General features: G+C 36.4%; 2 protein-coding genes across 9 annotated transcripts in view; one reads left to right on the forward strand and one right to left on the reverse strand.

Annotated features, from left to right (window-relative positions):
- Nucleotides 1-15,984: 15,984 nt before the first annotated feature.
- Nucleotides 15,985-21,016, reverse strand: LOC127969910 (isoaspartyl peptidase/L-asparaginase-like). Its single transcript, XM_052572069.1, has 7 exons — nucleotides 20,936-21,016; nucleotides 20,634-20,757; nucleotides 20,404-20,546; nucleotides 20,010-20,164; nucleotides 19,250-19,371; nucleotides 18,540-18,650; nucleotides 15,985-16,797 (listed from the first exon to the last, which is right to left on the reverse strand). Exons 2-7 carry the CDS (start codon nucleotides 20,689-20,691, stop codon nucleotides 16,583-16,585), a joined length of 804 nt encoding a protein of 267 aa, XP_052428029.1. The 5' UTR covers nucleotides 20,692-20,757; nucleotides 20,936-21,016; the 3' UTR covers nucleotides 15,985-16,582.
- A 1,940-nt stretch (nucleotides 21,017-22,956) lies between these two features.
- Nucleotides 22,957-25,929, forward strand: part of LOC127970164 (regulating synaptic membrane exocytosis protein 1-like) — a 75,987-nt gene continuing 73,014 nt past the window's right edge. For all 8 annotated transcript variants that reach the window (XM_052572456.1, XM_052572459.1, XM_052572460.1 and 5 more), the window contains exons 1-2: nucleotides 22,957-23,289; nucleotides 25,112-25,186. In XM_052572456.1, coding sequence (XP_052428416.1) covers nucleotides 23,123-23,289; nucleotides 25,112-25,186 — 242 coding nt within the window. In that variant the 5' untranslated portion in view covers nucleotides 22,957-23,122. The remainder of the gene's footprint in view (nucleotides 23,290-25,111; nucleotides 25,187-25,929) is intronic.

The raw sequence follows: 25,929 nt of genomic DNA on the forward strand, positions 1-25,929 counted from the left end.
TATATGTTTAATTGCTGAAAAACATAATAATATTTATGTTTCAATCTGTTTTGAATGTAACTTTTTATCCATCAGACAATCCTGAAAAAAAGTTTTACAGGTTCCAAAAAACAAACAAAACAAACAAACAAACAACAACAACAACAACAAAAAACAGTTTTCAACACTGATAATAAATCACCATGATATCTCAAGGATCATGTGATGCTGAAGACTGGACTATTGATTCTAAATATCGCCGTTAATCTATTCTCAAAGTTGGGTTCTGCTCACGCAGAGAAAGGCGTCTCAAAACACTTAACATCGAATTTGCTTATTTTTTGCTCTTGTGCCGACAAATACATACAAAATATGTCAAAATATCCACCTTGGAAATTATGCTCGAAAAAACTGTGAGTTATTTCTTAAGTGAAAGTAAACAGTTGAGGAAAAGAATGGGATGTGTATTATATTGGATGCGAACGTCTCTTAAAGTGACCGCGCCTAATTTAGCTGCTGGCTGCTGTAATGTTAATCCAAGAAAATGAAGATGAAAATCACTCACTGCTCTTGACTGAATTACTTTGTAGTTTTATCAGTCAAACCAAAAATTATTCAGACACCAGGTATAATTTTTGATATATATAGCAAAACTGTAATAATGTGAGAAATGTTGAAGGTGTCTCAATAAATGTAGGTTTGATTGTTTCATGTTTACATTTAAGACTATCCAGTGCTATTTCACGTTTAATTATTTGGTTTCTGTACCTTGACACCTACAAACTTGAAAAAAAGGTAAACATTGGTGTGAAACAGGCGTAATGTTGTTTGCACCTTGTGCAATGTGGCATTAGTTTACAGCTTTTTCAAACACTTTGTGATGCATTTTGGAAACAGGAGATGAGCCCCTTTTCTAATGCACCACCTATCTTGATAAACCCTTTCTCAAAGACTAACTGTTTGTCAATTTTATTTGGGTAACACACATATACTGAATGCCTTCGGCAGAATTAGAATGAGCCATTTTAATCACAGTGAGATTAATCTAGATTTAAAAAAATAATATATGCCCACCACTAATTATATTATATTATATTATATTATATTATATTATATTATATTATATTATATTATATTATATTATATTATATTATATTATATTATATTATAATAAATTATATTATATTATATTATATTATATTATATTATATTATATTATATTATATTATATTATATTATATTATCAATATATGATCAAAGTTGCAGTGTTTGTAGTGTCATATATCTAGGGCACATGGAGTTTTTTCACACCTCTAAGGAATATTTGAATTTTGTCCAGCTGACAAAAATCGATGACTTCCTCTTTTACGTTCTCTTTCTTTCAGTCTGTCACCTCCACTTTAACTGAACTTTTGAACTCTATAGACCTATTGTAAAGCATACTAGAATTGATCATGATGCAGCTTTTGTTTAGCATGCAAGGGAAGCGGAGTTGAAAACCTGACCAAATTTGTATGTGTATATATATAGTACATATATATTTCCCCAATTCCCCATTGGGACAACAGTAACTTGAAACCCAGATGTTGTTTGAAGAAACTTCTGTTTTCTGTAAAGAGGAATAAAGACGAAGTGCTGATGCGATTCGCAGCAGTGCATCTAATGAAACGGCCGGTTCTGTCAACTCAATTCTTCACTGTTAGCAACCACATGACTTCAGATAACCTTCCTTTAGCCATGCAATGACATTTAGCAAGTGCATTTAGACCTTGTCCAAAATATTAACCAGCCATTGCACAGCTGTTCCCATGCTTAATACCGGGAGTATGCATACTTGAGAAAGCGAGAACAAGAGTGGGAGAGTCACACTTTGCCAGTAAGTATTACACATAGTCTTACATTATCAGTTTAGGTTTTTGCATTGACCCCTGACCCCTGTATACAAGCCTCTTATGCTCACCAAGGCTGTTTATATTTGATTAAATACAGTAATACTGTGAAATAGCATCACTTTTATTTTTAATTACAGAAATAATTCTAATATACTCATCTTTATCAAAAGTTTATATTTTTGTGGACTGTTCTATTTTTCCGGGACTTTTTGATGAATAGACAGTTTGAAAGAACAGCATTTATTTGAAGTAGAAACTTTTGTAACATTATACATGTTTTTACTGTCATTTTAATGCATTCTGTCTGATTAAAAGTATTTATTTCTTTCAGATATATCTAGATAATTCAGTTTGTTTTCAAGTCCAGATTAGATTTAGAATCCTCTTTTAAATTTGGTCACAGACTTTCGGATTTCATATCAGTTGATAGCAATTCAAGCATTTGTTGTAATCTTTAATAGTTTTTACAGGTTCAAATATGATTTTAGTTTGATAAAGCTCTTTCGATGTCACAAAAGGTCAAACCAACTGGTCTAGTTCTACACTTACCATACAGTTTGTATTCTATATTGACTGCTGCTCACACAGTCACTGCTTTCATCACAGCTCAGTATTCTTCTGCTGCTGATGTGTTGCGTAGTGCGAGAGCAAATAAATGAAATCTGACCACACTGAAAGGTTTCAGTTCCTCCTGTGGTCGAGAGTGTTAACATCCCCCGAAACTATTACCATATTGACAAAAACTAAATACAGGGTTTCGACTGACTGTCATCTTGTTTTTGAATTAAGGAAACTTAGAAAAAAAAGGAGGCCACAACAATAACAGAAGAGTCAGACAGTCACTTATGATTTACAATCATATTATTTATTAAACAAACAAGGAAGAACATTCACAGAACAATATCCTGATGTGTTTATTGCAGACAATATATTGTTTACTTTGATAATGTTGTTTTTACTTTAACATACATGCATACATACCAACCTCTTGATTAAAACATTTCTGCTTGTTACCACTCATAGTAGGGAGATGTACTTTCAGGTGTATGAGGTGAAACTCAGGTACTGAACTCTTTTCACTTTGATATTGAAAAAAAAAAAAAAGTTAATACCGTATATATATATATATATATATATATTTAATATATATATATATATATGAAAAGAGCAGCAAAATATATATTAATTGTTTTTATCAGTCATTTTAAAAGTCACAATTATTAAAAATCATAAGATTGTTTCTACTGCTTTTTAAGAAAACAAAATGTTTGTGAACCTAGCAGAATGTATGTTTTTTTCTTTTTTTTTTACCAACAGTATTATTTTTTTAATAATATCAATGTAATGCTAAGTTATATGAGTAATTAGAGTAAAATGAATAATAAAGAATTTCTGCCTTGGTGTTGTTGTATTGTTGAAGAAGATTTGCTGAAGTTTTGTAGTGGATAATTTTATATATTATCAAGCATTTTTGTTCCCTCTTTCCAAGCAAAGTCTGAAATCTTATAGGTCATTTTCTTGAGTTAGTCTGCCACCTAGTGGTCGCATATAAGGGATGCTTAAGCTATGACATCACCAGGCAAAAGTGGGTAAAGGTCATTGCAGTAAGACAGAATGGTAACCAAAATACAGTTAGGCGTGTACACAAATACCATTGAGAGCACTGGATGTTGTGCATATCTTTGTGGACTTGGGGTTAGCTTTCATGAAAGCAGTCCTAACATATTTGTCAAAGGAAGCAAGCGGAGAGACGCCCATCGGAAGGGTGCCTCTCTCTGTTCCTTAGCGGGTATAAATAGTCGCTTCCTCTCAGGGAATTCCATCAGCAGCTCTGTCTGAGTAGGGGTGCTTGCATTTAAACAGAGTTGTCCCACCCTGTGGGGTCAGAAAGTTTCAAAGAGACCTAGAGTTCAGCCTAAACAGCTTAATGACAGGCCACTCACCCTCAGAGCCCTTCCAGTGCTCACAATGGAGTTATTTTCCTGTGTGCGTTACAAAGCTCTCGTATCCACTTCAAAATCTATCCACTTCGATCTAGACACAAAATCCAGGAAGTAGCTGTCTTCTTTTATCCTGAGCTTTTTAACATTTTTTACACACAATGGATAAACTATTAGGTAGGTAGATATATAGATAGATAGATAGATAGATAGATAGATAGATAGATAGATAGATAGATAGATAGATAAACCTGACACAAAGTGTTCAGTGGTAATTTCAGGTCTACTGCGACTCAGGAGATGATAAGAACATCTAGATGCCTTTTTCTGAATAAGCTTTTCCCCTCCGTAGCGCAGCCGCAGTGAGCGTGGTGCTTTGAGCCAGAGAGCGCAAACATCCCACTCCCGGCCTCAGGCTGGGCTCCAGCTGAGAGTGTAGGATGTTTACACTCCCTGAAGCTCATATAGGTTCTCAAGTCAGGCTGGGATGGAGAGAGAGATCTGGCCATGGCTTAGGAAAGAATTTCTTGACCCAAGAATACCTGTATATGGCATTACAATGAATGCAAATACAAAAAATATATATATATATATATATATATATATATATATATATATATATATATATACACACACATACATACATATAGATAGATAGATAGATAGATAGATAGATAGATAGATAGATAGATAGATAAACTACAATTAATTTGTGGTCATTTTATATTTTCCCATTTGTTTTTATTTTTGCTACTTTAATTTGTTTTTTTTTTTCCTCGCTTTTGATGTTCCTCATTTGTAAATCGCTAATAAATAATATTCATGAATTTTTTTTATGCTTTTATTAACTATACGTAAGAATAAAGCTGGGCAAGTAGAATCTAAACTGCTTTAAAAAGAGAGCCCCCAGTTAAATTCATAGAATATCAGAGGAAATGAGATCATGAAGACCGGTGGATGAAAGTACGTCACTGCCATGCCTTTCAGGAATCTGGACATGCCAGTCATTAGTCTTTGAGATAATCTAACCGCTCTATTAATAGAGACACATTCCTTATCCTACAGCCTACTGGCAGCATCTGCTCTGAGGGTTGAAGGACTGCGGGGAGAGTTTGTTAGTGCGAGTAAATAGAATGCGAGGGGTCTGGGGTCGGTGTCCTAAGGGACAGAGGAGAGGCTGAGGCACTGGACGCTCCCATAGACCAGCGTCATCCGAGGAGCCTCTGCATCGCTCCTGGCCCCTGTCCAAGATCCCTAGCCCACCCTCGTGAAAGCAGCAACCCCTCCTCCCTCCTGAGGATGTGGCCGCTCCCAGCCACTGTGAAGCGGCCTGAATGGGAGCTTTTCACATTCTTCAGTCCACTTTCCTCTTATTGGACAAGAAGGCTCTCTTTCTGCCCCCTCTCTCTATGTCTTGACTGAATCTTCTGGGAAAAGTCATCAGACTTGGTGCCAGCCTATGGGCAATAAAGAGGGGTGGAGGACAAGAAACACAGAGAAAGAGTGATTGAGTTTACAAGGAAGGGGAACAAGAGGGGACATAGCGATTAAACTGGTAAACTGAATGCAGACACACAAAACTGAACTTACTGCATCATACAGTAGACGCTACTGCAATAATTCTTAATTATATTAGGTAAATGTACAGAGTTCTTCTATTTTTATTTCTTTAGTAAGAAACCAAAGCAGTAGAAAGTTTTTTTTTTTTTCTTTACAAAATATTTACATTCTACTCAGTGACTGTGGCCTTCTGGAATGCATTCGACATAACTTGGATGCAAAACCTAAAGACGTTCTGCATTTTAAAAAATTGTTGCTTACACTTAAAAGAACCTGTGTTTCTGATAAATTTTGTAGTTATTTTAAACTCCAAGCATGAGTGTATTTGAAAGTTTTAGTTTACCAGTCTCTGTGTTCTTGTCCAGTATTTTAATAGCAAATTTCATAACTTTTTATTTATTTATACTTTATACATTAAGATGTATAAAACAGTCATTTACAGCTAATTCAACAATACAGTACAGTTTATCATTAGTCCATTTTTAAACAAATAATTACTTTGTATAACTATGTAAACATTCAATTAGCTTACTCTAATAATATTTCTAACTAGCTGACTTACCACTTATCTAAACTCTGACTTTTGACACTATAAAGTAGTAATCAGAATGTAATGAAATTTTGATTTATCTTATTTTTATTTATCACAGTAAAGATGTCCCTAAGGACTGTATCACCCCTGGGACAGGGTGTCTGCAGGGTCAACCTAAGAGAGCTGTCCAGAGTGCTGAAACTGGGTGCTCATTAAATCTGTCACTTATCGCAGATGAAGTGATAACCAACTGAGTAGAAACACCTGTTAAAATATGAGCTTAATAGAACAAAGGGGAAGCAATTTTTTCAGTCTTAATATAATTATCCAACATAATATGTAAAGACCACCCTTGAACGTGTGAGTTTCCTTTTCACACATGACTACAGAGGCAGATTATTGATTAATTTATTGTTTTTAACTCACTTTTGTTAACAGTTTGGTTGAGGGTTACGTTTATAGTGTCAGTGGTACATTATTTTCATATGCAATATAGCATTATAGCACCGCTTGCCAGACATTTCATTTCCAAACTGCCACAATACATACATACAACTGTGACGAGTGGGCGGGAGTAATTCGAAATGAGCGACACCTGCGCCACTCACCGGTCTTGGAAGGATAAAGAGGAGGAGTTACGACAGTGAAGAATGAAAGAGGACCAGGCCTGGGTTTTATTTTGTGTTTGGTTTTGTTTGTGCGCGGCAGTCGTCCGTGAGGGGCTGTCGCACTGTTTTGTGTTTATTTTATTATTAAAGTTTCATTTGAATGTTCGCCGGTTCTCGCCTCCTTCTTCCCGTGACTACGAATACTGTTACAACAACCAACCCATTAAAATCTATCAAATACAAAAACATCCATTTTGTATAAAACTCATCATGCTTTTCGAGCCACTTACTGGACTTTGAAATTGTTGCAAAACATGCAAGAGGTCATGCAAAGCATGTTGCTGAAATGTCGGAGTGCATTAACAGAACAGTGTTGTCTGATAATTTGCAAAGCTTGTAGTCTGCACATAAAAAAGGGTCAAACAAATATGAAAAAGTTGCTTTTACCTTTTAGATAGTGTTAATCTATGAACTGGTTCGGCGATTGGACTTTGTGGGCTCTAAGGTTTTTACTTTGCTGACCCAAAGTTGTTCTTCAGGATCACATTTCTATGCTTTTCATCGCGTGCCCTGTGGGAGCCTTCATGCAGGAGGTGGGAAAGCGACAGTCCTGTACTCTCGGGATCTGTGTTACAGGCCTTTGAAACTCTGAGAAGGAGTGACCCAGAGCAGAGGCAGCTCAGATAATCTGGGTCTTAGCGCTCCGCAGGTGTCAGGGTGGAATGTGTTTTACATGATTGAAAGTGTTAATCTGACACAAATGGCAACCCTTGGCTTTTGATGTTGACATTTGGCCTCTAGAGACAATGTTCGCTCTCGCCTGAGCTCGTGGAGCAAACCCTCAGCCTGATTCGTTCTCAAACCACTGTTTGCTCTTGACGTGTCACAGAGGGATCCATTTCAGCCCATCTCAGTTCACTCAGCTACGCTATTGCAGCTGCCGTTGATTGAAAACAACACGGCTGAAACAGTCAGCTGTTCGTTTAGTTCACTGTTTTGTATATATGATCAAAATGTCAGAATGTGTGAAAACCTTTCGTAGTTTACTGTCAGAATTGGCTTAGTCTTATGTAGCTCATGTGATTTATAGCATACACTGTGCTGTTTAAGTGTAAGAGCATTAAAAAAAAAAACTCTGTGACTTATGATAAATTAACCTAAATTAATGCATAAACTGCCAGATGTTTCAAAATGACACATGCACAGGTATAGGAAGAAATGTTCCCTTTTATTTGACAGGAACAACTGTACAAGGTTTTGTTACACAACATACATCTTAAGTGTGTTACAGTTACTTCCAATTAGAAGTAACTGGACCTCAACAACTGAACATTATTATCCCATGGTTTTTGTCCAGTGGGTGTGTCCATGTTCTTTAGGCACAGGTTTCCGGGTTAGAGTAACAGCAGTTGGCTGCTGCAAACATCCGACTGAAAGCTCCTTCTTAAGCACCAGCTTCCAGTCAAGGATGTTTACAGTAGCCCGTACTGCCAGCTGACTTTTTTTGCCCACTATGAAGAGAATACGTAAACCTGACACTGGCTGTAACCCTAATACACTCAAATTTGCACTGAAACACAAAAACTTGACAAGCCCAGCTAAAACTTTGATTTACTTTGTGAGACTGCAGATTTCACACTCCTTCCTCTGTGTCCATGGAGATGCAGTCATTCCAGCTAGGTTTTGGCCCACCTTGTGACCCTACGAGGGCTGGTAACCATGACAGAAGAGACATGTCATATTTACATTGAAAACACTGGAAACTCAGCGTCTGTCATTAGTTTTGCCCTAACTCTTCCTCAAAGAGCCAATCTGATGAAGCTTCACATGCATAGTATCTATCTCCCCTGACTGCAAACATCTCCTAAACACAAACACCAGAGCAGCTTCCTGCCAACCCTCTGCAATCACAAAGTGTCCATCTATGTTTACTCTATAAACTAAGCTGTTATGACCACTGTTTTGTGAGGGCTGAGATGGCAGATTTCCTCAAGAGTATCTCAACTCCCTTCAGCGCTAGACTCAAGATTGCAGCTCTGAGAGAAGTGACCTCTATAAGTGCATTACACATGGAACGCCAACTTAAAACTTTAAATCAATAAATCAGCATCATTTTCTGTCATCAGTCGTACTTTCCTCTCAGTGTTTCCACTCAACTGGCCTCCAAAACTGGAAATATGTGTGAGTGGGAATAGCTGAGTGTCTACTTTGACAAAGTGACAATGGGAATTTGGCCTGAGTCTCTTTTCTCTCTATCATGGATCTTTTCTCTGGAAGGAATCTATTGCTGAAGAAGGCCTTGTGCATTCAGAAACTATTTTTTAGTTAGGGAAATGGTTTTGTTTAAGATGTTTAGATGTGTTTGTGTCATTTATAGACATTTACAAAATTTACTCAGCTGTTTCTGTGTGTCTTTCCCTTTACTTAATATTATGAAATTATTACTTTATTTTAGATTTTAAATAAAAGAATAAATAAACATTATGTAAAATAATGCAAACTATTAGTTTCTGGATTAGTTTAAAATTTTCTTGCAACTCAAACTTTTATACCAATAATATTTTTTTATTGTTTGCATTAATAGTTCAACTCTGCACATAACAGCCATACATTTTTAAGTGGAAAAATGTATGGCTGATAAGCCTTAAAGGACAAGCCCCTTGAAAAAGATTGTTTTAGATAGAGGGTCAGGATTACAGTGTATTAACATTATAAGTAAACCTCAAGAAACATATTAGTTGAAATAATAAAAAAAATCCATGTCATAATAAGATTAAATAAAATGAGATTAAATTATCCTCAAAATATACAAAAATATTTATAATTTATAATAATAATATTGTATTATTTAAAATGTAGTAATATATTTTATTTTTTCCATAATGCATTTTTTTCATAATTTAGCTCGTTAGAAATAAAACCACCATTAAAAAACGTATCTGTCACCGGACGTAATTTATATTTTCACAAGTGGACTCATTTGACTTATTTTACTCTGTACAGCTTGTGTCTTAAGTGTATTTGTTTGAATCAAGTAAGACCAGACTATTTAAAACTGTCAGTTTTTGGAGTATTACATGTACACATCCTACAACAATTTTAATTTTCATATTCAAATGTAAGTGTATGTATATTCAACTTGTAAGATGCATGTGCTGTAAGACAAATAAAAGGTTGCTAATGAGATGTGGCATAAAGTGTGTGTGTGTGTGTGCTTAACAGTGTGCCGAGACTGTGTACAGGGTCTGCTCTGCAGTGAAACTCCCAGGGTCCCGTATCCCTCCCAGTGTTTAGGTCACGGCGGGAACAAAGCAAACTTTATCAGACCGCTGCAATCCCACATTCCGCAGATTCTTAGCACTTGGCAACTGCATAGCATGTAGTAAGGCAGAGACACAGGGCGAGGGAATTGGGGGAAGGGGTGGAGAGCGAGACTAAAAGAAAAAAGGAAAGGATCTGGCTGTAAGTTGGAAGACACACGGCCTCCACCCAAACAAGGCCTCTGATCACATCAATTATTAGCAATGGTTCCATTCACCAATAGCTTTGAGGATCTATTTTTTTGATGGGGCACAAGTTAGAAATTTGGTATATTTTTGGTGCCTTAGTTGATGCATTTTAATAATTTTGCATTAATTATTAATAACTAATAATAATATGCATTAATTAAAAATTGCTCTTTTCATACTACACAGTAAAGATGTTTCAAGTGACATGATGGTAAGTAGATGATGTCATACTTTTCACATAATTTAAAGCTAATGGCAGATGAGACGACTGGACTGACCAGTTTTAGACACGTAAAAAAAAAATTTGGCCATAGCATTTTAGACAAACTCATTTTAACCCAAAATAGTCAATTCAACATACCTATCACACAAGTACAAGCACTATTTTCTTTCCAAGTTCCAAACTAAACAACACCCAGACCAAACCTGATAATTGTCATGAATCTACTAATTCAGTTTGATTGGTTATGACGCTGTATTATGTTACTAAAATCTCCATAAAACATTCCCAGACAAGGAAAAGTCACAGCAAGGGCACAAAGATCAGACTATACATCCACAAAACAAAATTCACATTCAATCTTTCTCTTTCTGTCTGAGACTAAGAACGCAATAAAGCAGAAAAATGTCAAATCACCCTGAATATATTAGTCCTAATATTTTGTGATCGTCCTGTTCTTTCTGAGTCTGTGAAAATATTACCCTTGTGAGCAGCACTCTGATTTCCCCGAGATCAACGGCCTCATCAAAGCATTCTTCCCTAACACAGACTTAAACTGCACTTCTCATGATGGCAGATGAGGTTAAGTCAAAGGCTAGAATCCTCCTCTGGCTTTAATAGTAACCACAACTTGTTACCTATTCAACACATTTGTCAAATCTTTCTGATTCAGAAGACATTGGTTAGGCACTTTACTGTTTCTGTTCGAATGTTTTTCATAATTGAATTGAATGCAACTTGGTACAGATATCAGATGGTTCCCAGAACAAGGAACAAGTGGTTAGTTTTTTTTAATGGCCTCCTGGATCGTGTCTGAGGATTGATCTGACTATTTTGTTTTGTAAATGAGGCACAGTGTCATGGAGATTTCATAAAGAAACATTTCGTCCCCTTCGAATTATAAGGTTCTATCTGACATTTTTGTCAAAATTGAGTTATTCACATATTCTTATTCTGTGACAATTTATTTACATTATGTGCTGTTTTATTTTAAGTTGTGTACATTTTGGGATTTTTTATTGAAAAAACAAAAAGGTTCTATCTACAGAAGTCTATGGAACACAAAAAATTTAAAGCTCAATATCTCAAAACTACTCAGAACGCAGATAGAACCTTATAATTCCAAGGGGACGATTTGTTAAAAGATGAAGCAGTACTAGATCTGACTGCAGCTGCATCACAAACGGTTAAGTAAATCATTTCATAATGCTTTTGTTTGGAAATTATCTTTTTTATTTTTTATTATGTTGTCAAAACATTCACATCCAATAGAGAGGGGGTGTTTGTACTGTTTCCTATGCAATCCCGTTAGCCAATCATATCAGTGGCCGATTCCTGACAAGCCTTAAAGGACACGCCTCTTAAAAAAGATTGTTTTAGAAAGAGGGTCAGGATTACAGGTCATATTTATTTTACTTAAAAAAAAAATTGTGCAAAAAAACTGTATTAACATTATAAGTAAACCTCAAGAAACATATAAGTTTAAATAATAAAAAATCCATGTCATGACCCCTTTAGCTACTTTTACGAGTTAATTTTCCCTCTCTAGTGTTCCCTGATCTTTAAATGCAACAAAACTACACTGTCCCATTTTTAATGCAATTTAATTGAGATGTGAGAACACCGATTTTTTTTTACCTCTGTTTCTCACAAAATCACTTGTTTCCATTACTAACATTGCTTTAACTCTCTGTCTCCGTTTTTCCAGGAACCCAAAACCACCCGAAGCTGAATCAGATGAGCGAAGGCCTCTCTTGACCTTGCTGGAGGTCACACTCCTTTGCACTCGACAGGCAGTTAAACACAGTTCCCTGATTCCAGGCACGGAACTCACAGCAAGAGAACAAGTCATCTGTGTCACCAGAACACTGATTAACAGAAAACGCTAACGCTCAGAGGTCAGCAGGAAGCCATGCCACACCGACACTTACACTCTAATGGCTGCTTTGTAAAACTGAATTAGAAACGAGAAAAGAAACATGAAATGAAGAATGAAAAGACTTACTTAATGTGTCAAGTGCAATAATGAAGGGTTTAATGAATAAGCCTTGACACATTGTCCTCCACTGGCTAATGCCAACCCACCCAGCTACAATGCTAACACAGAAGGGACACACAATCTGATGATTTTTAAATCAGCTTTGTGCACTGCTGCTGTTATATTTGATTGGCTGTTTCACAGATGCATACTGTACCTCTAAGTAATATACTGTGGCACAGATATGACAATGAGATAAGAAGGAACTGCTGGTTTACTGTACATATTATTTCTGTTCAAAGGCTAAAGGGCTGTTTACATAAAGGACAATGACTGCAGTGATACTAAAGTTATTAACTATAAAGTTTTTTTTAGTCTACACCAAAACTATAACACTAATGACATAGTGAAAAAAAAAAACATTTCTCCAGCTGATGAATGCTAAAAACATTGATCTGTCTCACATGTAAAGCAGCAGATGACAAAACTGAAGTGCCTATAATAATCAGAACATTGCATGACGTTCTTTGTTGTGGGCGAAAATATAGTTATCGTTATTGTTCTCATTCTTGGTGAAAACAGGTCTAAAATGTATAGGGCTATATGTCAAAAACTTTCATAACTAACTTTCATAAATATATTCGATCTAACAATTATTCATATCCTTTTATTTGTTACCTATTACATATATTCACAGATAATATGTGACCGGCAAAGGTGCCTTCCAAAAAAAGTGGATAATATTACACTTCTGGAGCGCCATATTTAGGCCTAATTTTTTACTATTGTTTAGCTGACAAAATATATTCCCAAAGAAACTTTCAGTAGACAAAAACTCCATAAATATGTGAGTTTTACATAATTACGTTCCCTCACAACATTTGATCAAATATGCACTTAATCAAATATGGCGTCTGAATAAGGTGTATGGAAACGGTTGATTTACCTGAACAGAGCAGCAGTTTTTTTAAGGTCAGAGTGTCCATGTCTTCGCCCACGGATCTCTCTCTGAGCGGGTTACCCTGAGTAGTGAGCAGGAAATGGAAAACCCGGACTGGAGCAGGAGGCGGATGATTACAGAACGCTTTGAGATAATGTCTGTCACTCCGCTCCACTCTACACGGAGATCCAGAACGGTACTTTTACCGTGTGAGTTCCTTGGTCATTTTTTGCGGAGAAGACATATGTGCAAACTTGACCAATTATAATAATTATTTAGCATTGGTTTATTGTAACACTTACAATTCGCCTGTCGTAGAGAACATCAGTAGGGGTGAATACCTGCGGCTTCGTGCTTAAATGGTCGAATCATATAAATATAACCGATAAAATCAATTTAGCGCATATATATTATATTACATTTATTTTATTTTTCTCTTTTATTCCCCCACAACGGGGCCATTTCCTGGACACAGAACGGGCGACTTGGACTGCATCCTTTACTGTGCAGTTTTCTTTTTGAAATACATCTACAGTAAAAAATCTTAATGCATCATATGAATTGACCACTCACCTAAATTACAATCAGAATGTCTGTATTTGATAAAAAAAAAAGCTCCGTCTGATGAAGTTTTGCAAACTTCTTCGCAGATGCCCGTGACTTTTCCTCCAGCGCTGACTGCAGAAAAGCCTTGTGAGAAAATGTATAAATGTCCAGTGAGGATGCCATCTCCACTTCAACTGATCCATGCCGTGTTCTCCGTCTTCTATATAACTTTATCATGTACTTAACTTCACGAGAACTCGCTCTCACATGATTTAAGGTTACTGGTCAAAGCAAACAAGCGCGATGTATTTGTATTAGCTCTTGGTAACCGCCACAAGTGCGTAATTACGTAATTATCTCACGCGACGATACAAAAATAGAAAGCGACCGTTATAATCAACTAGTATTATATTGATTTTCTTAAAGTTTTGTAGCGTCGTTACGCTCTTTTGCAATGTAGACACTGTGTTAAGAGTCTATAATAAAGCTTTGTAAGATGGCAACTGTAAGAAGTGGGTGCTGCTCGACTTCGTCGTCGTCGTCTGAGTGCTCTGTCACACACACTCCGGCCAATCTGTCACTCCTGACTTTTTCTATGCGGATTCCTGAGTTTAGGCCCGCTCCTTTTCTGTCATCGCTGCCGAGTGCCGACCAATCAGCGGGCGAAGCGCTCATATCCTTGATAGTGGCAGCGTTTACATTCACTGAATGACCCTCTTGACCGCTAAGCTTTTACATTTAAATATTTTAAAGAGTTTTGTTTAAATTCACATAGGTTAAATAATAATATATATATATTTTTGCTTTTCATCTTTGAACTAGCTTGTCTGAGTCTAGCTTCTTAATAAATAAACTTTACATTCACAATAGGCATATTGTAGGAGTATCCTTATTACTTCGGATAAAGGTATCTGCAAGACAATTAAATGCAAAATCTAAATTTTTAAATGAATGCACTGCAGCCGATTTAGGAACAATTCTAATGTTTAGATAATTTCGTATATAGATTTCTGTAGATAATATTCGTAAATCTGACGTTTTCTTAGTGTATATGTTAATATATGCACTCCAAAATAAATGCAGTTCAATCAGATAACTACAGTAAACTCAATCTTTACTTTTAAAACCACCTTTTCTGCATTAATAGATTACATACTCAAGTGAGGGACAGTGAGTGTAACCAATTTAATATTAAAATAGCAAAATACAAAATATTGAAAAGGGGGTGCCTGCAAATATTTAGTTTAAGTGATTATAAAGTGGTATAAAAATTGTGGCATCAACTCACCATCTTTATCTTAAATTAACATGGCACCATGCCACACAAAGTTTACTGACCTTGAGGTAAATGCTAATCTTTTTTTACACTATTTTTCTGGGAGATTCTACTTTTTTACTATAATAGTTTTTTTTATTATTTTTTTTTTTTTATAGAATTTGCAAGTGTATTACAATTTGACATAATGTATTTTTATGTTGCACATTTAAGGGTGATATCAGACAGAGAGGTCATGACTTGTCGGTTGAGTCTTTGAGAGGACAAAAGCTGATGCTGTTTTGCATGCTCACGTGTGGAATATTTTGAACACAAACTGACCACTGAGGGCAGAAAAACTGGTTTTTGGGTTGTTGATCTTTATAAAGGCAATTCACAGTTGGAACTTGCAAGCTGGCCTGTGTGTTGACACAAGCAGAAGCTTGTGTACTTAAACTGTCATGAGGGTCAGGGCATTAAGATTTGAAGGCCACGTCCACCTCACTATACTGTAGATGAAAACACCAGAACTGATGTTATCAGTATCAGTTCATTTAAAATAGCACATGAGTGACTTAAGTCTTTTTTCCTGCACATTTTCACCTTCCGACAGAAGTTCAGCCATCATAATCAGTCTAAATTGTGTGATGACACAAACACACATAAAACATGCTACAAAGTTGTTGTTTTTTTTTGGCACAAACGTTGTCAGAGAATGTAGACCATTATAAAACTGCTGCATTGTTTGTTCAAATGTCAACATGTTCTATTGGTTAAAAATAACTTGCTTTAATAAGCTGCTTTCTCTTTCAGAAGGAAATGATACACTGAACTACTTCAGGAATAAATCATTATTTCTGTTCTTCAAAATCAGTTATAAAACCAGTCTGGTAAGTCTGCCAAGATATTTCGACTTAGGTTCATGGGTGCCTTTTACATTATGTGTACAGCATTTTTATCTCTACTGCTTTAGTATTAAAGCATATCAATATCAGTCATATCAAAGCTGCAAAATCTCTTTAACATTTATTTAAAAAAATGTAATTATTATTAAAGGCATATTTCATCCAAATATGACAATTCTGTCAATATTTACTAACACAAAATAAGATATTTTGAAGTTATACTCAAACTATGGAAACTACCATCAACAGTTTTGTTACCAACATTCTTCAAAATATTTTCTTTTATGCTCAACAAAAGAAAGAAAGTCTAACAGGTTTGGAACAAATGTAAATGATGACAGGATTAGCATTTTGGGGTGAACTGTCTCTTTTAATGGGCACTGCACCTTACAACAAATAAAATTCACGATTCCAAAATCATAAATTTACCTCCATCTACTGGAGAAAATACAGTATTACACTGTTGTAGTGTCCTCAAAAATGGAGTGTTATAATAGTTATTGTGTCCATTAATATATATAAGACTTGCATTGCTTTACTGTTTACTGTAGAGAAGATCAACCACCAAATGCATAATAATGCTCAATTACTGCCATGATGCATGTATGTATTCAGACAAACACTTATTTGCATGAATGCACATTTCCCTTTGTATTAAATACTGATTGTAAAAATGTAAACTAAAATGTGCCTATGACTGTGCATATATGTATGGTCATTATATGTTCTCTTGTACAGGCTCAACAAAGTGTTCGCCACGGAGCAGCCCATAGTGGAGTTTGCCCTGCTGGGCAGCGGCCCATGACATCTGTAAACTGCTGAACTGAGCTGCCCAGGTCCCTTTTGGATCTACCACCACCACCCCGCCAAGACCATCCACCCGCTCCTTCATATACGTAAGAGCTAGGTCACTAGCCTCCTCTGGGGTCTTGCCTAGAGAATATAGAAAACACACAATTAACCATACAAGTAAGTGATTTACTCAAATAAAAACATACAGTGGACTAACAAGTACATGGTAGTATATTGCCATATTGTTGTTTGTAACTATTGGATCTTAGGTGAGACCAAATAATCTTATCAACACCCTGCCCATATCAACACACATATAGCAAAGTTGACCTCTGCTGCTTCAGCGAAAACACTTCCCGTTATGTTTCCACACACACAAGGCAAAAGCAGACATACAGATCACCTCCATCTTACACTACACAACATACAGGCAGACCATCTTATTTGAAATGTCCTTCTGAGGATGTGCAGGGAAGTTAACCTTCACTTTACTGTTGAGACAGCTCTTCACCTCTGATTTCCACGTGTCTGCTCCTTATAAATGGTGCTGGAGGTGGTTTTATATAACGCATTGTATGAGACCGACTCAAATAGTTTTTCCTCAGACCAATGAAGTGAACAATGTTTACCTAAACAGACTTGAGGTCAAGCATTTTAATGAGGCCCTAGATCTCCAGTTAATGTGTAGCTGCAGTAATTCAAGCCATTTATTTACTAAAATGCACCAACAATTGGTTGCACAGCTAATCATGAACACATATGAACTGCTCATATGAGCTCATGTCAATATACCTGTTACTTCTAAATCATTATTATAGTGCAGATTGAATTATGGTCCAAGATGTGACATTTTTATTTTGCCATGCAGTAATAAAACTACCGAGTACAACTGCATAGTACAAAATAAGATGTACTATAGGAAGAGCATTATCACAAAATAAACCCAGACAGGTTCATTTTGATTCCATCGTGATGTAAAGCTCTTGCAACTCTACAGTTCTAGTTACCTTTTTCTAACATCTAACATCTAACGTATTTTTAGCTATTTTTAAGTTCTGATCCAAATCTAATTGTCACTTACAACTTGTAGTGTTGTTGTTCTGAGCAATGCTTTCATTCCTTGCTCACTATGTACAATATATTACAATTAATACCAAAGTCCTCCAGCATTATTTTTACTACATTTGGTAGTCACTTGTCTTGACACATACATTATAACTTCTGTTTATTAGGAAAAGGAGTAATTATGTAAAACATGAAATATATCTATTGCAATAGACAATTATGAAATATACCACGATTCAAAAGTTTGAAAGTTGGTTTTAAAAGCCAACACACAAAGATGCATTTATAAAAAAATAAGAATAGAGTAAAATCAGGAATATTGAGAAATATTATTCAAATTTAAAATAGCTGTTTTCTATTTGAATCTATATTAATATGTCAATTATTCCTGTGATGGCAGAGCTGAATTTTCTGCAGCTATTACTTCAGGTTTCAGTTTCACATCATCCTACAGAAATCATTGTAATATTCTAATTTGGTGCTCCAGAAAAATTTATTATTATTGTTATTATGTTGAAAACAGTTATGTTTCTTAATTTTTTTTTAAATCTGTGATAGGCCTAAATTTTTTCGGGATACTTTGATGAATATAAAGTTCGAAAGAACAGCATTTTATATATATAAAAATATAAAATAAAAATTATATATATATATATAGCATGTATTGTTTTGTAGTACTGTCACTTTTGATCAGTTTAATATGTCCTTGCAGTTTTTTAGCATTATATAAATATTAAATATTTAATAAATATGGCTTCATTCACCAAAAATATTTATTTTTTTTGCTAAGTAAGTTGTAATGATCTCGTAACACATGCCTTGCTCCATGTGGAAGAGAACGAGTCTAGACAGCGTGACCTTCATGATGGCTTCCCCATGGCCCGTGGGTGAGACAGCCCCAATATTGTTATCTGCATAACCCCCACATCCTGAGAATCAGAAGAAGAAACACAAATCCAGAGTGAGATATTTCCAATTCACACTCACGCTCAGCAAACCACCTGTTTAAGACAATCCCTGATAATATTCTCAGAATAAGGGAGCTGTCTTTTTACATTTTCGCGTATTTACTGACTTACTAAATCAGACAATACCAGCAGTGTCTATTTTCCTGTTTATGCAGCTCTATTACTATCACCGGTGTGTATGTGTGATTCCCTTAGGTTAAAATGTGCCCTGAGAGAATGTGGTGTGGTGTGCTGAGCTGAGCTGGGGATTAGATCTGTGGTTTGAATATTAACTCAGCAGGCAACAAGCTCTCATGAGCAGCTGAAAATTACACACATTCTTGCATGTCCAAAGGTCAGAGTTCAATCGCTGTCATATGAGCTGCTTCGTTTTTTTTTGCGTGTTTAATTTTTCAATTTTAAAATACTTTCTTCTATTTCAGTTTAATACACAGAAACAACTATACGTAAAGCCATTTGTAGTTTGATTTCTTGGAAAGGTTAACACTGGAGTTAATCAGGTTGGTGCAAACAAATCAAGGCCCCTGACATACATTGCAAAGCAGCAAGTTTGGATTTACCAACACACGCCGTGTCTCCCACACGACCCTCCATTTTATTTAGCATTCCACCAGTGGATGTGGCACAAGCAATGTTCCCGTCTTTGTCCACAGCAACTGCACCAACTGTTCCCATCTTGCCCCTAAAACACCCACATGAACAAAATGTTTTAATTATTCTGGTAACAAAGGAATAATTCATCAGAAAGAAGGAAATCAGATAAAGTACATCATCAGGGCACGCCATGTGTTGTAATTTCTAGACATTTAAAATGAATGCACCAAATAAGCAAAATTACTGACTTCCTTTTAAAATGTCCTTTTCAAATGAAATATGCTTTATTGGTAACATAATGCTCATTTCATATAGTAAACAAAACTGGACCCCTTACTTTCATTATATAATAATAAAAGTAATAATAAAGTTGAACTCTTTACTTTCATTGTATATAATAAATAAATAAATGCAGCTTTGCCATCACAGGTAAAATGTTTACAATTTTTTTAAAATTCTGATAATATTTCACAATGTTATTTTTTTTACTCATTACAAAAATGCAGCCTTGTTGAACATAAAAGTTGAACGGGATTATTCCAAACTTTTGATCGGTAGTGTAGCTAATATAATCTTCTGTGTTTCATTGAAGAAAGAAAGTCATACAGGTCTGAAGAAACTGATTGTGAACTATCCCTTTAACTATTGTTGCAAGACATTAGGCCCCTCATGCCAAAAACTTTATGTCAGCACTTTGTACCAGTTTTCATTACATAAAAGCTTTACATTTGGCATTCCACAGGGTTGGCATCTGGCTGCAGGTTCTTCTTCCAGCGCATCTTGGCATAGTCTGTGATCAATGACTCCTCAGGCACTTCCGCTACACCCATGCTTCTGGCAAACTTAGAGGCCCCTTCAGCTGTCAGACACAAGTGTTTTGTCTCCAGAGAAAGGACAGACATTATTTACATTATTTTAAATGAAAAGTTTTGTAAAATCATCTAAAGACTGCATTTGTTGTATGCAAAAAGCATCTGAGAGCATATAGCCTAGTATTCCCTAGTTATGTGTCTCCAACACTTTTTGTTTTTAATCTTGGTAACTGTAGATTACTCAAATCCAAATCTCCCATGGTGGTCATGTACAGTAGTTGGGAATGTTATGCATTTTATAACAATACCTTCTCCATGACAAGCCTGGCCAGTTGCACTGGGTTAGCAATTCTTCTGACCGCTGAAACAGCCCCACTATCTAGATTCCTGCCATCCATTACCATCGCATCCATCTCCACTTCCCCCTTCACATTTAGCACTGACCCCTGACCTATGACATATGGGCATAACCTGAGTTTTCTACTTACCCTGGATGTATTATTAGGTATTAGGTGTGAAGTATGAGTATTATGAGTACCTGCATTGAACCTTGGGTTGTTCTCCATCAGGGCCACTGCTTCAACCACAGCATCCATGGCACTTCCTCCCTTCTGGAGGATGGCATACCCAGTCCTGGCTGCCCCTTTACACCAATAGTATAGCTGTCCACAAATACGTAATTGAGAAGACAAAAGTTAGGGAACGATGCATAAAGCTAAATTCTATACCCATTAGACCCTAAAATGCCATACACATATACATACACTAAGTTTTTCAGATTCTGTGCACGTGCCCACATATGTATACAATTAAAAATGATATTTAACAAGGGTTCCTCACCAGATTAACGGCTAACGACTGGAATATGTAATCACAGATAGCAGAAGTGCAAGCGAAGGAACCTTTAGATGGCGTAACAGAGTCAACAAATAATATGACTGTACACGTCATCATTACAGCCATTGAGAAAACACCAAAATAAAAGTCCGCTCTTCAACCTATTGCTTAGAAACTGGTCATGCAAACGGACGGAAAAAAAAACAAACAAACAAAAACAACAAAGTGGGCCTATAACATGCAAAACACCGACCTTATATTGCAACCAACACGATGCAACGGTTTAATGTCTGAGATAAAAACTAGGATCAAAATAATCCCATAATGGCACTAAAGAACACCGATTAAATGCATTTTCTCGCTTTAGTACAGATTGAGATATGTTTTATAAGGTGTCCTTGGCTGTTTTAAAAGGCGCTATTAAAAATGTATTATTATTATTATTATTATTATTATTATTATTATTATTATTATTATTATTATTATTAATAATAATAATTTATTTATTTAATTGCTTATTTTAGAAGCCTAGCCTACATTAATAAAATGCATTAAAAGCATTTAATTCACAATTCATTATTTAATTACTGTACATGTCCTACGTATTTATGGTATAAGTTTATATTAAGTTGTTTAAAAATATCTTCACATTCAGTATTTTTTCAAAGTTGGACAACACACTGTAAAAGTGTTGTTTCACCTTATAAAAAAATGAAATGCTGCCTGTGAAGTGTAATGTTAGTTATAAACTGAAAACTTGAATATTTGTGTTGTCTCAAGTTTAATTCAGAAAAGTGAGCCTATTCTAAATTCTTTAAACTGTGGTAACTAATTGCAACAGTCATATTTTACATGGTTAATATTAACTAGTTTTAGTTGTACACAATTTGTTCCTTTCCGTTATGTTAATGATTTAAATGGCAGTGAGGCACTTTTTGCAAATTGGGACATTCCATGAAAAGGATAGGTAGGGAAAATTAGATGAATTATTATCCCATATAAAATCACAATAGCAAATTACCCTCACATTTCACCGTTTTAAGATGCTTTGCCTTAGAAGATATTGTCATTTTACTTTTACACGTGTTTGTGCAAATGTACGAAATTAAACGTTGTTTTAAAGATAAAAAATTATGATGAAGATGATGATTTGTGCAATAGCTTACATTGTGGGTCAAAATAATACATTTTTCTTTTATGCCAAAAATCCGGATATTAAGTAAAGATCATGTTCCCAGAAGATGTTTTGTAAATGTATCATAAACAATTTTTTGATTAGTATTATGCGTTGTTAAGAACTTAATTTGGACAACTTTAAATTCGATTTTCTCAGTATTTTTCAGATTTTCAAAAAGTTGTATCTCAGCCAAATATTGTCCTATTCTAACAAACCATATGCTACATCAAAGGGAAGTTTTTTATTCAGCTTCCATATTATGTATACATCTCAATAAAAAAAGACCCTTATGGTTTTGTGGTGCAGGGATACATTTCTACGTGAAGTTAGTCGTTTACAACAAGTCAGTGTTTAAGTGTGGATTATTATCTAGGCTATATTTTAGCCACTCATCTGTTGCGTGCTGAATTTGTACTTGCTACGCACTCAGCGAGTCATGCTTGGTGAACCTGTGCGTCACCCGCGGGCTGTGATTGGAGAACGAAAATGGGATGCTGTGCGCGTTTGCGGCGAGCTCCCATTCTCAAATGAGAGTGCGCGCGGCGCGGCCGTCTCCAAGAGGCGTGCGCGCGCTCGACGGGCTGCGGTCCCATTGACTATTCCGTCTCCCTGACAGCGGCAGCATCAGCAGCAGCAGCAGCGCGAGCTCGGAAAACAGAGCGCCGCGCGGACTCCGCCTTTGCTCCCATCATCCCACCCGAGATCCAGAGCTCCGAGGCGGCTTCAGCAGCAAGCCCAAGACCCCCTCGTCGACTCGCACTTCTCCTCCTGATCAGCTATGGACTACCCTTAACTGGACCTGGAGGGGAGAGGCAGGCGGGCGGGCGGGCGGGGGGTGGGGGGGTGAGAGACAGGAGAAAAAGCCGTATAGGAAGAGAAGCACAACCGTGGGTGCCCGCCGCAACGATGAACGGTTCGCCACGCTCACGACAACCGCAGATAAGCCATCGAACTATGTCCTGAATAGCGGTTTAGATAGCTGGGATTGTGCACCGACCATACAGGGGCAAAATATGTCCGCCTCGGTGGGGCCCCGCGGCGGCCCTCGCCCACCCACAGCGCAGAGCTCCATGCCCGATCTACCGGACCTCAGTCACCTCACAGAGGAGGAGAGGAAAATTATTATGGCTGTGATGATTCGGCAGAAGGAGGAAGAGGCAAAGGATGAGGCCATGCTCAAGTAAGACATCACGCTTCATAGGGAGCCTGCCTGTAGTATTTGTGCTGCTTCTGGAGTCCAAAAGGCAAACAGCTTGTGATGGTTTCTGTAGGTGCATCTGTTTGCAATAGCCTACTAATAAAGCCATCAGGCTGTACGCCTGCACCTGAGGTCCTGTGTGTGTGTGTATGTGTGTGGGTGAGTCTGGCCATGTATGTCCGCTTTCTCCATCCTTTTGGGTACCTGTCATAAATGAGCAACCCCTTGTGTATTCATACACATCCATATGAAACCAGCTTGTGTAATGAAAGGCCAGGTGACCGGACACGGGTGTAGCTGTTAAAGAGAGAGGGGTGTGTCGACATGGAAGAACTAGATATCCATAGCTCCATACATCCTGCTGTTTTATACCTCACTCTGTGATGGATTAGTTTCGGACAGCACACGTTCATGTCACATTATTAGTTCATTTATTCGACACATAATGCATTTTGTTTTTAAATAGGTTAGTGAACATTTTCCGCACTATTCACCACCAGTGTCAGGATTCCTGCCTGGTCACGACAATATTTCCGTGCCTCGTCATCACGATCGTCAGGATCCTTAACCCATTCATTGAAATCTTCCCTGATTGTAGTGTGAGCATCTCTCACAGCTTGAGTAGAAGCATCAGTCATAGCTTTATATTTTCCTCATCTGTTTCTTTTCTTTTCTTTTTAGATCCTCTTGTAATAATAACTTCATATGTATAGCAACAGTATTCAGCTCAAAGATTTACAGTAAAAAAAATAAAAAAAAAGCCTTTATAAGCACCAAGTACTTTAAATGCAAACCATAAAAATAAGAGATCTTTTTATGACAGGCACTTGTCAGCAGTTTACACGAAGGATGGTTTATAAAGTTTTATTCTGAATGGCCATTTGTGGTTCTTCATTGCTGTTATGAAGACTGTGAAGATGTTTCTTGGCTTCCTGTCCACCTGCCATTTAGAAGCCATCATTGCTTATACAGTATTACATTAGTTGTTGGCCACCTTGAGATTTGAAATCAGATTTATGCATCTTAAATTGGTTTACTGAGCAGCTACAATCAATAACTTAACCAATTTATTGTCCTATATTACTCATAGGAAATAATCATGCAGTTATTTAATTTCTCAGTTTTTGTATATACATTTTATTGCTACTAAACTCTTCTGAAAGAGAAATAAATGACATTGTTTTTAAATAGTTAAAGGTCACAGGTCAAATTGACTGAATTTAGCCTCAAAGTATTTCTCTTAGAGAGAAGAGACAGATCACCACATAATCTGTGTACTAATCTATGTTAGTGTGCTGATGAACAACATCTCATTTTCTGATGTGTGTCATGAGATCGATGTTTGAATCGGACAGTTCCTCACTCTCAACTTCTGTCCTGAAGCAGAAGCTAGAGGTCGACCTCACAACGCTTTTGTGGCATTTAGAAATCCAACAATACTGTGCTAGCTTAAAGGCGTAGCTCACCCAAAAATGAAAATTCTGTCATCATCATTTATTCATTCTTATCTCATTCCAAACCTCTATGACTGACATTTTTCTGTGGAATATAAAATAAGATTTTTTTTTAACTCCTTTATTTATCTTCATTTGTGACCTGCAGACAGAATCTTCATTTTTGGATGATTATTTCTTTAACAATGATATTGCAGAATGGATATGTTTTGTCTTTATAACTCAACCTGCATTTTGTGAAAATGCATATTTGGTGAAAGTTGGTAATATTAGAAAAAGTTTACATATGTAAAAGATTTATTTTCTAAAAGATTTACTGTCACTATATAAAATATGTTTGTTCGTTTTAGAGAGGAGAAACCCATACAAGCAAAAACGGTGAACCTGGTCGGAAACAAGAAACCACCTCAGCAGAACGACATCAGGTAAACATCTCAGTCAAGTTTATATGCAGTAAGTTAATAATGGACTTTGTTGTGAGGTCAAGATTTACCCTCATTGAGGTGCCCTGTGCTGGTATTTTTTGCAGCGGTTGGGTTTGTAAAGAAACAAAATTGGTGAAGAATCTAAAAATGAGCCTAACATATTGTGCATGCTGTTGTGACATTCTTTAATGCTTTAAATGACCGCTTTATTTATTTCCGATTTTCTTTTTTTACTGCTCATTGTGGTCATGCTGAAACTGCTGAGAGTGGCACTGTGTTGTAAATCAAAATCTCTTTTACAGTTGCATTATTTTTTTTTCTGCAAAAACACGAAAACAAATCCTGGCACCTGTGGTGGTGCTTTAGAGTGCTGACAGTGTAATATTTATGCTATGTTAAATTATTTATGCACACCAGTATTGCCCTGGTTCTCTCAGCTGAAGAATAAGAGAACTGCGGTGTGGTTTATATCAACAGATAGAGAACATCTCACTCCCACTTGCTTTGCCTGGTCTGTGGAAGGGTCAGAGGATCAGAAAGGTTTAGGATTACAGGGCAAGTTGGCCAAAACACATCTGTTTCTGTGTGGAGTCCCTGGATGTGGTCATTTGTGATGTCATCAGCCTGACCAAGAACTTGCCCCAATAAAGTGCTGGAGTGATCATGTATTTTTGTAAGCCAATGCAGAAGTTAGCATTGCCCTGGTTTCTTTGACAAAAACCCAATAGGATTTTTTTACATTT

Source organism: Carassius gibelio, chromosome B13, assembly GCF_023724105.1.
Source record: "Carassius gibelio isolate Cgi1373 ecotype wild population from Czech Republic chromosome B13, carGib1.2-hapl.c, whole genome shotgun sequence".
Taxonomy (NCBI): domain Eukaryota; kingdom Metazoa; phylum Chordata; class Actinopteri; order Cypriniformes; family Cyprinidae; genus Carassius; species Carassius gibelio.

Coding starts and splice junctions, on each gene's coding strand:
- LOC127969910 (XM_052572069.1), bottom strand. CDS start 20,691: ATGGATGCTGTGGTTGAAGCAGTGGCCCTGATGGAGAACAACCCAAGG. Junction 20,165..20,403: donor CCAGGCTTGTCATGGAGAAG/GTATTGTTATAA, acceptor CTTTCTCTGGAG/ACAAAACACTTGTGTCTGAC. Junction 18,651..19,249: donor GGGAGACACGGCGTGTGTTG/GTAAATCCAAAC, acceptor TCTGATTCTCAG/GATGTGGGGGTTATGCAGAT.